This window comes from Vulpes vulpes, chromosome 14, assembly GCF_048418805.1.
Source record: "Vulpes vulpes isolate BD-2025 chromosome 14, VulVul3, whole genome shotgun sequence".
Lineage (NCBI taxonomy): Eukaryota > Metazoa > Chordata > Mammalia > Carnivora > Canidae > Vulpes > Vulpes vulpes.
The window spans coordinates 106,060,516-106,075,253 of record NC_132793.1 but is presented as its reverse complement, the minus strand read 5'-3'; the positions used below and the strand labels follow the sequence as shown (position 1 = coordinate 106,075,253).

The 14,738-nt window shown below is 57.7% G+C and overlaps 1 protein-coding gene across 2 annotated transcripts in view; it reads right to left on the bottom strand.

The window, feature by feature from the left end:
- RASGRF1 (Ras protein specific guanine nucleotide releasing factor 1) overlaps positions 1-14,738 on the bottom strand; it is a 93,089-nt gene that overhangs the window by 53,142 nt on the left and 25,209 nt on the right. For both annotated transcript variants that reach the window (XM_026000021.2, XM_026000028.2), the window contains exons 3-5: positions 10,758-10,905; positions 5,303-5,395; positions 2,773-3,026 (exon numbers count right to left, since the gene is read on the bottom strand). In XM_026000021.2, the coding sequence (XP_025855806.1) occupies positions 2,773-3,026; positions 5,303-5,395; positions 10,758-10,905 (495 nt within the window). The remainder of the gene's footprint in view (positions 1-2,772; positions 3,027-5,302; positions 5,396-10,757; positions 10,906-14,738) is intronic.

Sequence of the window (14,738 nt, the reverse complement as noted above, 5' to 3'; positions counted from 1 at the left end):
CTTTCTATTGTATTTTCTGCTACTACACTCAGGCTGTTTTTGTTACTTAACTATGTTTATCGATTTCCATAACATATTTCAGTTAAAGTACGGAATGTTTCTGACAATGCTCTTGTTTTGAAACACAGTTACCTATTTACGTGTATTTATTCCTTCACTTGAACTTCAAGATCATTTTGCTACACTGCACTTTGGTTGGAATTCTATGACATTCATAGAATATTCTGGGAGAACACGGCAACTTTATGGGACACAGAATCTTTTCATCCAAAGGACTGGCTCACTCCCTGTTTTTGTACAGTCTGCAAGCTCAGAAAGATTTTTACATTTTTAAATGGTTTGAAAAAAACCCAAAAGAATATTTCACAGTATGTGAACACATACGACATTCATATTTCAGTTTCTGTGAAGATTTATCAGAACACAGCCATGTGCGTTCATTCAGGATCGTCTGTGACTGCTTAGTTTCGACACAGACCACATGACCCACAAGGTCTAAACTATGTCCTGTCCGATGCTCTACAGAAAAACTGTGCTGATCTCTGGTCCATGTGAATAGTGTCTCTGAATTGTGCAGTGCGTAGCTGGTGCAGCTGTACACTACAGTCCTGACCCCATCCATGGTAAGCAGGATGCAGACACAGAGTAAGTCACTATTTAAGTGTGATGGGTGCCACAAAGGGCAGCATGAGGCCCTGTAAACACACAGCGAGGACATAAGCCAATGGTGGCAAGGGACATGGGGGTGGCCAGGGACGTGACCTCCAAGGAAAGACGTAAAGACAGTAGGAGACACCATCAAGAACAGCAAAGTGGAAGAACATCCGAGGGAGAGTTGGGACACACCGGGAAGGGCTCATTCTGCCTGGAGCCTCCTGAGCCCAGAAATTCCATGGAAGATCCATGAAGTATAACAAAATGATGGAAAGATTAAATCAGCACAAAAGCACAGGTTCATCTCTTGGTGGTTGTGATACATGGTCACCAGGGGCTTGTAGTCATGGCCTAAGAGAAGGGGGGACAGCCCAGAAGTGTCCCCGTGCCTCCCGCAGCACAATGGACCCTTGGGCTGCCTGGGTGTGGACTGCACGGGTGCGCTCACACGTGGGGTTCCCTGATTAATAAAGTGCGGTGCCCGAAACACATTTTCTTGAGGCTGTTTTCTCTCCTATCTCACTCTGTTGTAAGGTAAACAACAGAGTTGTGTTTTGTTTTGTGTGTTTTTTACAAAACACACTCTGTTGTGTTTTGTAAACCACATAACAAACGGAGTATGTGTGATCACTACGGCTTCCGGTCAAGAGCGGGCCATCGATGGTTAAGACTGGGTGGAGTTCAAGGTTACATGTGGATGTTCAAGGGTGTGTCCCTCACCCCCAAGTTGTCCAGGGTCAGCAGTGTTTCTGGGGATGCACCAAGCCTGCTGGACAGGGGTTTGTGACCTGTGGCAGCAGCACCTGTGCACCTGCTGCACCTGCTGCAGGTGGGGTGCCCCGGCCCCATCTTGGACCCTGAGACAGAGAAGCATGAGGGTCCCAGCTCCCATGCTCACTCACGTGTGCCCATGTGTGAACCCTGCTGCACTGCCTGGGTCACCCAGGAAGGGACTGTGCAGGTCACAGTGTTGGAAAGAGTCCACTGTGATTTCTGAGCTGTTATCCGATGTGACAAAAACATAATAACTGATTTGTTTCAAGAAATGAATTAAAAGCATTTATGTAATACTTAAAAATTGGGTTCAACACATATATCAAAAAAGCAACCTTGTAAGGCCCAGTGGCTGAGTTCTAGAAGGTCCTATGAGGTCAAAGGCTGTTCCCTGTCCGTCTCTCTCTTGCCCCAGCTCTGCCGCGGTGTCCACACCACAGCTGGAGGCCTGCCCACGCCGCTGACTCTGGGCCTGTCCAGCCGGAGCCTTGGCCAGCCTCTGCCCATCTCTATCACTCATAGGCTACCCACTGGTCCCTCGCACCCAGCACCCCCTGGTCCTGACCGCCATGGGGCGGGCCTACATGGGGGCTGGTTAGAGTGAGTGAAGTGGCTGAATGAACATCCTGGGGCACACGGCAGCCCATCCTCATTCCTGGGGGGGGGGGGGAATCACTTACCCTCCGCACTCTGGGTATGTGTTTTCAGGCCTGTCGCTTTTATACGGCTCACTCAATTTTCACACCCACCAGAAAGCTCATCTATTTAAACCACTTTTTAAGAAACTCCTTTTAAAAAGAGGTAGACAGAAGAGCAGCGCAAGCTGGACCCTCTGGGGTACCACAAGTCCCACAGTGACGCCAGAGTCACCATTCAGGAAAAGGAGGTGCGTTTAGAGGGCAGATGTGTCCGGGCAGAGAACCCGGCTTCTGGTCACTGTGGCTGTGTCGGGATAGAAGGACAGAGTGTAGTTAGCTCCGGGAGACTTGGCTTCTCAGCAGGGACACTGTGGGAGGAGCTGTCCTTATTGAGGGGCTGGGCCGGGGCCTGCCTGAGGTTTCTGGCAGCCGGGGCCTCTGCTAGCTGTGCCCGCAGCATTCCCAAGCTCAGCCAGGTTTTAACAATCAAACATGCCTCCAAACCCTGCCAGGTGTGCCCTGGGGGACAGGACCGCCCAGTGGAGCAGCTTTACCTACCGCATGGCCTCCGTGTATGCCCTGCACCCACACTCGCTGGAGGTGGCCTGGAGTCACATGGCTTGGGCACCTCCACCCTGTGTGGCCCATCTGCTCACCTGCCCTTGGGAGGGTGCTCCGTGCTGGGCCAGCCCCTGGGGGAGCTCACCTGTTGAGGAAGATGCTGCTGACGTCGTCATGTGTGATGGGGGGCTTCTTGGAGCTGGCGGCCATCCGCAGTGGGCGCAGGAAGTTGTTAACCAGGATGTGGAGCTGCTGCACGTACTCGGCCTCGGCCTCCAGCATGCTGAACACCACCTGGTTCCTCTTCCGCATGCTATCAGCGTGCGGCGAGCGGATGTAGTCCTGGATGATGGTCTTCCACTTGCGCCGGCACAGCCAGCCCCGCAGAAAGCTCTGCACCTGGGGGAGTGGGCGGGAGGGTCTTGGTCAGAGGGCTTGGGGGCTCATGCTTCCAGGAGCAAGGGCTCCAGGGCGGGGACATGGACTCTGTCCACCCGCCCCCTCTGCAGGCCCAGAGGAGGGCCAGGCCTGCTCCTGCTGCCTGCGAGCTCCTGGGCCCGCTGCCTGGTTCCTCTGCGCCAGTGTTCCTGGCTGTAGGACGGGGCTCATGAGGAGGCACCTGGACTACAAGTGTGGCCCCGGGACTGGTGGCACCAGCATCCCCCCAGAGCTCGCTGGAAATGCAGGTGCCAGGCTCCTCCGTGGACCCCTCCATCTCAGCAAGATCCCTGGCTGCTTCAGAAGCATTGACTGGAGGAGGGGAAGGGTGGCTGAGTCTCCACTGGAGCAGGAGCTGGAGGACACAGGCCTGCCGGGCTGTGGTGGCCCATCTACACCTCATCTTGTCTAACGACAGGCCTGAAAGCCCACAAGTTCCAATTAACACTCATCTGGATAGAGGGTGATTATCGAATTGAACAGAATGTGACAAATTAGTTAATCTCATGCTTGGGGCCTCATCGGCACTTCTGAGTGCCCGCGCCTGCTTAGACCTCTCCTGTCTCTGTGGGGAAATGAATGCTGATACTTGACCATCTTGCAGTTGGGCTGCTTGGCACGGCCGCATGTTGGCAAGGATCCAGGAGAGGACCCAGGTTCTTGGCTACCCCAGAGCTCCCTGCTGCTCCTGCTGCGGGATGGGGCCCCAGGGGCCCAGGGGTCGCCTGCTGAGGACCAGGCACAGACACTCACCAGCCTCCACTGAAAGGGGCATGGACAGCAAATGCCATGGTTGGGGTGCAGATGTGTGGCTAGGGGTGTTGGCCTTGGAGAGGAAGCTAGCCCTGAGCCCAGACTACTCTCTTCCAGAACAGGAAAGCTCTCTCTACGTGGAGGGCTTGCCCTGACACCCCAGGAGGGTGAAAGTAGAGGGAGGGAGGAGGATTTCAGCCGGTACTTGAAATGTTCCAACCAGGACGGCTTCTGAAAATGGGCTGAGAAGCCCAGCAGAGCCACAGTTGAGAGGCAAGGCCAGCGCAAGCCTGCCAGGATGGAGATTGGCTCAGACCCACTGGCAACACCCCTGCCTATGGCCTAGCAGGTCCTAGAGTCTCAGGAAGCCAGCTGGTGGGTCTCCTCAGGCTTGTGGTGGGTGGCCCTGGGCTGCGTGCATGGCCTCGTGCTTTCCAGGAGGCGATGTCCCAGTGGTGTCCAGGAGGATGTGTGCTCTGGGGCTGGGCGGCTGGGGTTTCAATGCCACGTGCCAATGTTGAGCTGGTGACCTGGGCAAGTCCCTCTGCCTCTCTGCACCTCAGCCTCCCCGTAACGTGAAATGCAGATAATAATGAAACCCCACAGGGTTTTGAGTTAGGAATGAATTAATCTGCATAAAGCTCCTAGAATAGCGTCTGACACATAGAAAGTGCTTAATGAATGTTAGCTATTTCTATTCTTGAGAAACAAAATCCAGATTTTTATGTGAAATGTTTAGCTTTTAAAGCACCAGCAACAAATTAAAAAAAACAACACACCATGTGGGCTCAGAACCCCAAACACGCTGGTAGGCTGAACTTGGCCGGGGATGGGGGGGATGCAGTGTCTGGGGTGTTGGGGGGTCTCTGGCTGCTCCACATGCAGGACTGTCCGATATCACCTGCCTTTCTTAGGGTGACTCGGGCTCTCTGGCTTCTAGCCTGCACATGCCCAGGGCTGGCCCATCATGCTGGTGGTAACCCGACAGCCAAATGCCTTCCCAGGGCCATCTATGATGTCTGCCATCTGGACTCTCACAGAGCAAACTAGCTGGGGCAGCTCTGGGGTCCAGGGGCTCCCAGGCCAAGGTGTGCGGGGTGGGAGGTACTAGAGGGAGAAACTGTGAGAGGAAGGGTCTGCATGGGGAGGGGCAGGGGGTGGCCGTGGGGAGGTGGTTGTGGGGAGGAAGTTATGGGGGGAGCCAGGTGGCCTCAGGATCCCGCCCCCACCATGATGTGAGAGAAGCTCCCAGCTGGAGCCTGCAGCCTGGGTTCTGTCCCAGCCCCTCCCACTCCTTCCGCTTTAGCTCCTGTTTTCCCTAAAATAGGGTGGACCCAGTGTCGCCCAGGGACAGCCTGGAGGAAGCGCCTGAGCATGGCTGTTCTGGTCCGTATCTGGTCTCTGGGGTGGAGCTGGGGGGTGGCCATCCCTGGGGGGACGGTGCTGATGGTGCCAGGAGGCCTTCTAGGGTGGCTGCTACAGACCTTCTTAATCTTCTTGATGTCACTGTCTTCATCGTTGGGGGTGACGGTCTGCGTGGACTGGATGCGCTCATTGTCCTTGAGCAGAGATGCAATCTGCAAGAGACACGGGTCACTGGGGTGAGCACGCGCCCTGCCACCTTCCCCGCAAGGGCCTGCAGCCTGTGTGCCCTGCTCCATGTGAGGCCGTGGGGCTGGACAGCGAGTGAGCACTGGACTGGGAGCCCCTGCACCTCAGCTCTGGGCGGCCGGGTGCCAGCCCCCAGTGGCCGGGGGAGAGGCCCTCCCCTTTCGTGTGTGGCAGTTGCCCAGAGTAATCTGGGGGCTTTGGCCTCAATCCCTGATTGTCTTCCCTATGCCCAAACCATCAGCCCCCTTTATTTTTGAATTTTTACTGCGGCAAAACAATATAAAACTTAACCATTTTAAAACCAGCTTCAGGTGTACAGCTGAGGGGCATTAAGTCCACACACCCGGTTGCAAGGCTGTTCCCACCACCCATCTCCAGAATGTTCCACCTTCCCACACAGACTCGGTCCCCATGAACCGACGTCTCCCACCCCCAGCTCCCCATCTACCCTCTGTCTCTATGACCTTGACTCTGCTCGGGACCTCACGTGAGTGGGGTCCTAAAGAATCTGCCCCTCTGGGGCCGGCTGAATTCACTTGGTGTAAAGTCCTCTGGGTCTGTCCGCACTGTAGCAGGTGTCAGGCTCCTTCCTTCTCAAGCCTGAGTAATTCTCTGTGGTATTTACACATCCTACTTTGCAATCCCTTCATCTGTAAATGGACACTTGGGCTGTCCCCTTATTCCTTCAGACAAAACCGTGCTGGAATCAGAGAAAAGCCAGTGGCTGAGGCAAAGCCCGGCTGGCGTGGCTGCCCTGTCCCCTGGGCCGCCCTGAAGCCCTTCCCTGACCAGGAGTCCTCCGTGGAAACGGCGGCCCAGAGGGACGTGGGAGGGACCACGGGAGCCGCCCTGAAAGCCTCCGTTCGCCTGGTGCGGGGATCAGAGAGGCCAGCACAGCTGCCGGAACAGAACCAAGGGGCAGCGCCCAGGAGAAGGGGTGCCCGGGCCACAGTGGGCTCCCCCCAGAGGGGACGGCCCGTGGTGCCATCAGGCCGCTGCTTGGGAGCCCGCGCTCCAGCACGGGGCAGGCGTTTCCTGCTTCCTGCTCGCTGGTGCATCTCTGCCTGCGGCTCCCATCCACCTGCTCCTGGAGGCTCGCGAGGGCCTGGGCGCTCGGCGCACCCTTGGCGGCTCATGGAGACGCCTGGAGCACCAGCAGCCACACGGAGCTCACCCACGGGAGCTAAAGATAGCAGCTGGGGGAGCCTACGAACGCGCGGCCACGCCAGCTCCTCGGCAGAGCACACGGCTCTGTCCCCTCAAGGCCACTTGTGAACCGCACAATGAATGGGCTCTCACGATGCAGCGCTTGGAAAGCAAATGGAACAGTTACTCGCTCTCCACTCCCCTGGCTGCTAAAATTACCCCAGCCTGTGCTCGCAGCGCCGCTGAAAATATCCGAGAGGCACTGGGGCCGGCGCGGGCTTCGCTTCCTTCTCTCGTCGTACCCCGCCCCCCCAGGCTTGTTTTCAATTGTCTGAGGACATCTGCCCATTGACATCAAGGCGGACTCTTGGATCCGGGCTCCAGAGGGCTGAGGGACACACGCGCACACACGCATGCACACACGCACGTGCAGGTCAGAAACGCGGGAATGCCCCCCTCGCCCCCTCCCCTGGCTATCCTGGACATAATCGCTTCCCCGCCGCAGCGTCGTACACCATACCCTCTTCTCTGTAGAACGGCGATGCGTGTGTATGTGCATGCGCGTGTACCTGTGTCTGTAAGTCGCCTGTATCTAAAACGGACGGTGCTCTTCTCAGAGGGAGGATTCCAGGACAAGCCCTCTGCAGGGACCAGGGCAAAAAATAGACGCAATTAGGTCAGGCGCTGTGCTCCAAGCACAGGCAGCAGCGCAGGGCCCTGGAGTCTTTACAGAGCAGAATGGGGGTAGAGAGCTGTGAGCCCGGGGACCCGCACAAGACTCGGGCCGTGGCTCCCCCTCGCCCCTCCAACTGCCAGGAGCTAGTGTGGGGAGGCGGCCAGAGCCCCGGCCCCAGTGACCTCACGCAACCTTCCTCTAAATCTGGCAGCCCCTCTGGGAGTGGATCTTTCTCGGATCCCCGCTGACTGCAGGGCCTGCTGGGTGGACCCTCGTGAACGGTGGCCACGGAGAGCTGGTACGTGGGCTCCTGCCCCCACCCCCTGGCTGGTATCCAGCCCTGAGTGCCCAGCCTGGTTCAAGGCTGGATGTCTTGGCGGGCCCCTGCCCACTTGCCACCCCACTCTGGGGCACTTCCCAGAGCCCTGTTGGGAAGTTGAAGATGGGCCTGTTGAAGACGGGCGGCTGCCCCCCTCCCTGGTCCCCGAGATGGTGTCTTTAATCCAGGATGCATTTAGCGCACCCCCTGATGGTGGAATTGATCCAGGGTGTTTCTCTGTGTTAGCAGCCACGGTTCTGCTAAAGAGCTCCATGTTTCTTGTTTTTCAAACCGCTGGCACGTGGCCCTGCTTCTTCTCTTCCCTTCTTGTTTCCCTCTGACCTCTTCCAAGTCATTCAGGTGCCCACCTCCATCCTCCTGGGCCAACCCTGTCCACATGTCATGCTGACGTCTCTGGTGGGCTCTGGTAGATACAGCTGGAGGTGGATAAGCCAGACGCTTCCCTGGAGGAGCTCCCAGCCTAACAAGGGGGTCAGACAGTCCAGCAGGACAGGCCACAATAGGTGTGCAGCTACTGTGGTGGGACCGTCTCCTCATGGAAGCAGTAAGGACCTTCCAGAAGAGGTTCTGAAGGACAAAGAGGAGTCCAACAGGAGGGTTATGGGAAGGAGGACTTCTGGCAGAGGGGACGGCTGAACAGAGGCACGGGGCACACAGGTGTGGCATGCCAGGGCTGCAGGGGAGGCGAGAAGCATGCCTCCAGGCGTGGCGGTGGGCCCCAGCTGGGCTCTCCCGCATCCCCCAGAGTCATCTCCCCACTGCCCTGTCTTCTGTGCTGGGGATCCATGTCAAACTTTGTTTGCAAGACTGACCTGAACCCTAAACTAAAGATGTCCACGGTTCTTTCCAGGGTCAGGCTTCAAGGACTCTGAGAGCTTCAGGAACAGTAAAGTATGACGGTCTGTAGGCTCCTGCCCTGCCAGCCCCCTCCTGTGCTCGGCATTTACTTCCAACCATAAATGAACAACCAGATGCTGCCAAGCTGGGCGCCTGGAGACGACGATGCTTCTCAGAGGCAGATGCCCCTTCCTACAAAAGGTCCTCAGCGGTGTGGGCAAGAAGGATGAGGCCCGACAGGGTGTCGGGTGGCCCTGGAGACCAAGAAGGGGTGTGTGGGAGTGGTGCAGACTTCCTTTGGGGTGTGATCTCATGCGTCCGTGGTGAGAGAAGGCTGTGGGAGTCCCTCTGTGAGGGAAGGAGCAACCCTTGATGCTGGAAGCCCCACGATATGGGGGTTGTGGGTGCGTGGGATCCAGGTGACTCTGACAGACTCGTGGCGGCCACCCAAAGGGTCTGGAGCAGAGCAGAGGGAGTGCAGGCCGCCGCAGTGGGAAGGGATGCAGTGAGTCAGGAGAGCAGAGTCTGGAAGCAAGAGGTGGGCAGGAGAGGGGGAGCCCCTGCGAGTCCTTGGGGTCATGCCGACAGGGCTCTGGGAGCTGTATCTGGCCAGTGGAGGACAGGCGGACCGTGGGGGTGCCCCTTCCATCAGACCTGAGTCCCAGGGGGTAGGCATGGACCAAGGATGTGGAGCCAGGAGATCCAAGTCCGAGCTGGGACTCCATCACTCAGGTGACCTTGGGGCGACCTTGGATAAGCCCCTCCCTTTCCTGCGTCATCAGATCCCTCCAGCGGTCACTTTCAAGGCCTCTGTCTTCCTCCCTGGGGTCACTCCCAGGAGCTTGCTTGGCTTCTCAGCGCCTCCTGCCTCCCTCGCAGCCTCCTTCCTGGGAGCAGGCTGTGTCCACCTGCCCCGCAGGGCATATGAGAGACACGGACCACAGCCGGAAAGCTTGACTGAGGCAGCCTTTCTTTCTAAGTCTTCCTTAAAAGGATCTTTTGCCCTGGAGGGTAAGGCACCCAGTGGAAGCATTGCTCCAAATTCCCACCAAGTGGGCCTCTGCTGTGGCTCTGACACACACACTTGTGAGCACGCGCACGCACACGCTCACAACCGACCAGCTTTCTGCTCCCCGGCAACTGAGGGGTCTCCCCCTGGGCATCCACCCCTCCTCTGGTGCACAAATCCCTGGAACCCTCCAAGGCCATAGGCAACAGGAACCTACACTCTCACTGGCTGCAAAAGAACTCACTTCTTGTGTGGGTTCACACCACAAGCTCTCTTACGATGCTGATTTCAGAGCTTGACTCCCATGTATTCACAGAGCACCTACTATGTGCCAGGCACACGGAGTGGGTGAGAAAGGATAGCCTGGTCCTCCAAGAGCCCCCACCAGGCTGGAGTGGGTGAACACAGGCATGGAACTGGCTCCGATGTGGCAGGTGGGTGCAGGAACGTGGTGGGAACACGGCAGTGAGCACTCTCCCAGCCCGGGGGGTGGGGGGCCCTGGGAGGAGGTGATGTACCTGCTAGGACTCCACAGGCAGGAACGGGGGTGACAAGGCCATTCCAACAGGAGCACCAGAATGTGCCAAGGCCGAGAGGTACAGGGTACATGGCTTATGGCTCCAGGTACTGGCAGAGCCCCGTGGGACTAGGGAGGACTGCCTGGCCTGGGGAAGAGGATGAGGCCATGCTCAGTGGTCAGGTGACAGAGGGAGTGAATGGCACCCTGACGGACACTTTTGCTCATAAAGCTCATGATGTGGGACTGGGGCCAGGCCTCGGGCTCCTCACAGGGATGCAGTCTGGATTTGGGGATGTGTGCTGGGCTAGGGGAGGCCCGGGGGGTGGTCTCTTGGGGGGGACTGACCCCAGAACGAGCTCCCATCATTCCCACGTGGCTCTGAGCTGAGTGGCAAGAGTGGCAAGTGGACAGGCAGCCCTGGGCTCTGCATTCCTAAGGAGATAGCACTTCATGGACCATCAAGGTCCTGGCAGGCTCACCCTGGCAACAGTGCAGCCTCCAGACTGCTGCCTGGCGAGCCCCAGGCAGAGGGACCATCAGCGACCCCGAGCCCCTGCCGCGCTGGCTGGTAATGCAGAATGCCTAGTCAGCATGGCCCTCGGCCCTGCGCTCTGAAACTCCTCCCTGGGGTCACTCCCAGGAGCTTGTCCATGATCTCTGCCAGATGAAGAAACTGAGGCACAGTTGCAGGGGGGGGCAGGGCTGAGATTTGAACCTAGATCTGACTATGCACCCTTCCTGCTCTGCCTGGCACACGCTCCCCACCCCTGCAGGTGCCTGGGGTGGTATGTGGCGCTCACCTCTGCCTTCAGCCGCTCGATCTCGATCTCCCCGTCCTCGATCTGCCGCCGCAGCTGTTTGGCCACTGTCTTCTCTGTCTCCACGATCTGCAGGAGGTGCAGATACTTTTGCATCAGCGCTTCGTGCTCTGTGGCCAGGGTCCGGTAGCTGCGGACAGATGGACGCGGCAGGTTAACTGCTGGACCCCCCAGAGCTGCAGGCCAGGTAGGACTCACCCCCCTACGGTACTCAGGAGAAGGTCCTGATTGCTGCCCAAGCATCTGGGGCCTCCTCCCCAACTCCTGTCCAACTGGGTCCCACTTTCCCCTGCAGGCTCCCAGGCCTTTGCACGGCAGATCTTCTGTCTGAAACCTGTCTCTCCCTTCTCCTCTCCCTGTGCTAGCTTCGCCTTCTTTCCTGGCTCCAGGTGTCTTCTCCAACCCAGACTATGGGGGTACCCCCACCGCCCAGGCTTCGGATGCCCAACCCAGGGCTCTGGCATCCCCTCCTCCAACTGCAGCCCCAGCTGGGAGGCTTGTGCTGGGGGAAACTGGGACCAAGGTTGGGGGGCCAGATTAGAGGGCCCTTCAAAGTCCAAGCAGAGGATGGAAGAGGGAGCCCAGCATTTGTCAGATTAACAGGCCTTAGACGGTGGAGCATCACGGCTGGGCAACTTGGAAGAGCCGCCAGGTGGGGGCAGTGGTGCCCTGCCCAAAGTCACAGGTCCCAGGCCTCTGAGGGTGATGCGTTCTGGGCCAGGGTTCCCCCTGATTCTACGCAGCATGGGCAGGGCCTGTGAGGACTTCAGAACTGGGGGAGGACCTGGATCCAGGAAGGGGTGCGGCCTCTGAGGGCGGAGGGGCTTTGCAAGGGGCCTGTCAGGGCAGGAGACCAGAGCGCAGGCATGGACTCAGAGGGAAGGTCCCAGGGCCCCGCAGGACAGCCTGCCTTCCTGAGCCTGCGTCCCCAGCCTCCCCCACCCTTGGCCTCTCCACACCACAGGGCTCTGTTTCTGGTCTCCAAGGCTCCCTGTCCCCTCCAATCCCCATCCTGCCTCCCGCCCGCTCATGTCGATCATGCAGTCCTGCCTCGCTTTGCCACCCCCAGCACAGCCACCCCTGCCCCCCCGTGGGCTGAGTTCTGCTTGGGCCCCATGCTCTGACCCCGTCCCTGGGCCCAGCCCTGCTTGCTCGCACACTCATCAGCCCAGGGACAGCAGACCGGTCACCAGGCCTCTCTGTGCCTTAGTTTGCTCATCCGGGAAATGGGGATGATGAGTCCCTGCCCACGGGGCTCTGCCGGCATGGCACAAGTCACCAACCACACAGGATGCACAGTGCTGCGATTACCATGGCTCCCTTCATCCCGCCCCTGACCCCCCCAGGTCCCACCCTGGACCCCCCCACAGTCCGTCCGTCCTGTGTCAGCAGCGGCCCCTATGAGGCTCTTTGTCCTCAGTCTACAGGAGCCCCAAGTCCCTGTGGTACGAACCCAGCCCCCTCCCCACCTTTGCAGTAAGGTCTATTGAAAGAACAGCCTGCCCTTACCCATTGTCCCACACTTGTCCTCCCCTCACTCCTAGCCAGGGCAGCCTCTGCCACCTGCGCCCACAGAGGGAACTGGTCCCTCTTGGGGGTCACCAGCTGGCTACCCCCTTGCCCAATCGATGCCCAATCGAGGGGACCGTTTCCCATCTGGCATCTTCTGACATGACTTTCCAGCTGCCCTGGATGTGGCTGGTCCATGGGGTGCCGGGTCGGGGATGCTGGCTTTTGTTCCCGACTCAGGATCTGCACACAAATGTTCTAAGCCCTAAATGGGACACTGACAGCTTCCTGACGAGCCCGAGTGAGATGAGGATCCCAGGATGCCGTGGGTGGGACAGTGTTGCAATATGACAGGGGCTACATGGAGGGGTTGGGGGGGCGCCCAGGAGGTTGAGAAAGCCTGGTTCCCTGCCTGTGTCGGAGGAGGTGACTCCCGTGGCACCCGAAAGTGGCGGGGGTGCGTGGACGGGGCAGAGGGTGCAGGCGGCCCGTGGACCTGGAGCACGTGCCAGGGGAGGATCCACAGCTCCGTCCTGGCTTCTGCACCCTATCTAAAGGTCAGTAAGGCTGGAGGGGGGACGTGGCAGGTGGTACCATTGGCTTAAGATGAGGATTCTGTGCTTGTCTCATGAAAATGAGCGTTAACCAGAATATTAGGTTTTAAAGCGTTTCCTACTTCCCAAGAGGCTCAGCTCTCTACTTGCAAAGGAAGCTCAGCGGAGAGACACTGTCACATCTCCCTCTCACTCCAGGGCCATCCAGGACTCGGTTGGTTTGTCAAGGACGCTAGCGCTTGGGGGCGGAGCAGGCCCTCTCTGGGCAGCTCTGCCTCCCCCACCTCCATTCCTCCAGTGACGGGGTACTGAGCACCTTTTTGGGCAGCACTATCCTTGGGGACTCAGACTTGGATCTGGAGGGGGACTTAGAAGCCATGGAAGAACCACGGTCTCATTTTATAGCCGAAGAGACTGAGGCCAGGAGAGGGGACCACGATTTTCTGAAGTGCTCGAGCCATTCTCTGGTCCTGCCTGTGTGTGAGTTACGGGGCCACCCTGGTCCAACAAGCGCTGTGCCGTCTCTGTCCCCTTCACCAGGTAGACGCCACACATGGTAGCATCTCACTGTCTAAGGCACTGATTTCCTGAATCCATGTAGCCCTGGTAATCAGAGTCTAAAACACGTTAGAATTCTATATCGCTCCAACGCTTGGGAAGCCCCTCCATAGAAACCGACTCATTTGTTTCTCAAAATGACCCTACTCTCGGTTCTACATCAGTGCCAGGGAGGCTGAGGGCCACCTACTCTCCCCGAGTCTGGGGTCTTCCCATGTGAATCCATCCTCCACAAGGCTGGCAATTTCCACTCAAAACTGTAGGTCTGACGGTGTCACTCCTCTGGTGTAAAACCTTTGATGGCTCCCACTGTTCACAGAGCAGTGAGCATTTAAAAAAGATGAACCCTGCTCACAATTCATACATTGGACCCGAGACACAGTACACGAAGTTCACCTGTCACAGGGAGATGGTGGGGGCTTGGCAGCAGGTGGGATGCCTGGGGTCGGCAAGGCCAAGCACCTGAGCTTGGTGTTCAAGGGCTGGTCATGACCAGGTTACACTCCACCTTCGGAAACCCACACTTGTCTCTTCATTGTTCCTGGAAGCCACTCCTACATCTGTGCCTTGGGGATGTGGTCAGGGGCCCAAGCACTCATAGTTAAACCCATTAAATATGCCTCTGGTCCTCTGGCTCAGATCAAATGTCATCCTATATCCAGTTTCCACCATCTACCTATAGAGGGAAGTAATGTCTCCTCCTCACAGCCTTCACATACCAGTGCTTGCTGGCTGTGACCATGACTAGTGTCTTCCTGATGGGACTGTGACATCTCTGGAGAGCACTTTCATCCATCCTTGTCTGCCCAGTGCCATACTTGCAGCCTGACTCTACAAGTTCATGTGTGAGAACCTGGTGTCCATGGCTAGACTGGACATTCCTTGAGGACAGAGATGGACATGACCTGACCTCAAGGTCACAGGGGTTCTGGTCAGCTGGCTTGTTCCAGGGCTCAAGGAAGGGCCTTGGTATCCATCCATCTACCTACCCATCCAACCACCTATCCATCTATCCACCCACTCATACATCTATCCATCCACCCACATCCATCCATTCATTCATCCATCCACCTACCCACCCATTCACCTATCTATCCATCCACCCACCTCCTGTTCATCCATCCATCCATCCATCTATCCACCCACCCATACCTATCCATTTATCCATTCACCTACCTATCCATCCACCCATCTATCCACCGCACCACATCCCATTCATCCATCCACCCATCCATTCACCCACACCCATCCATTTATCCATCCACCCACCTACCCATCCACCCATCTACCCACCCACCCATCTACTCATTCACCCATCCATTCACCCACCCACCACACCCAT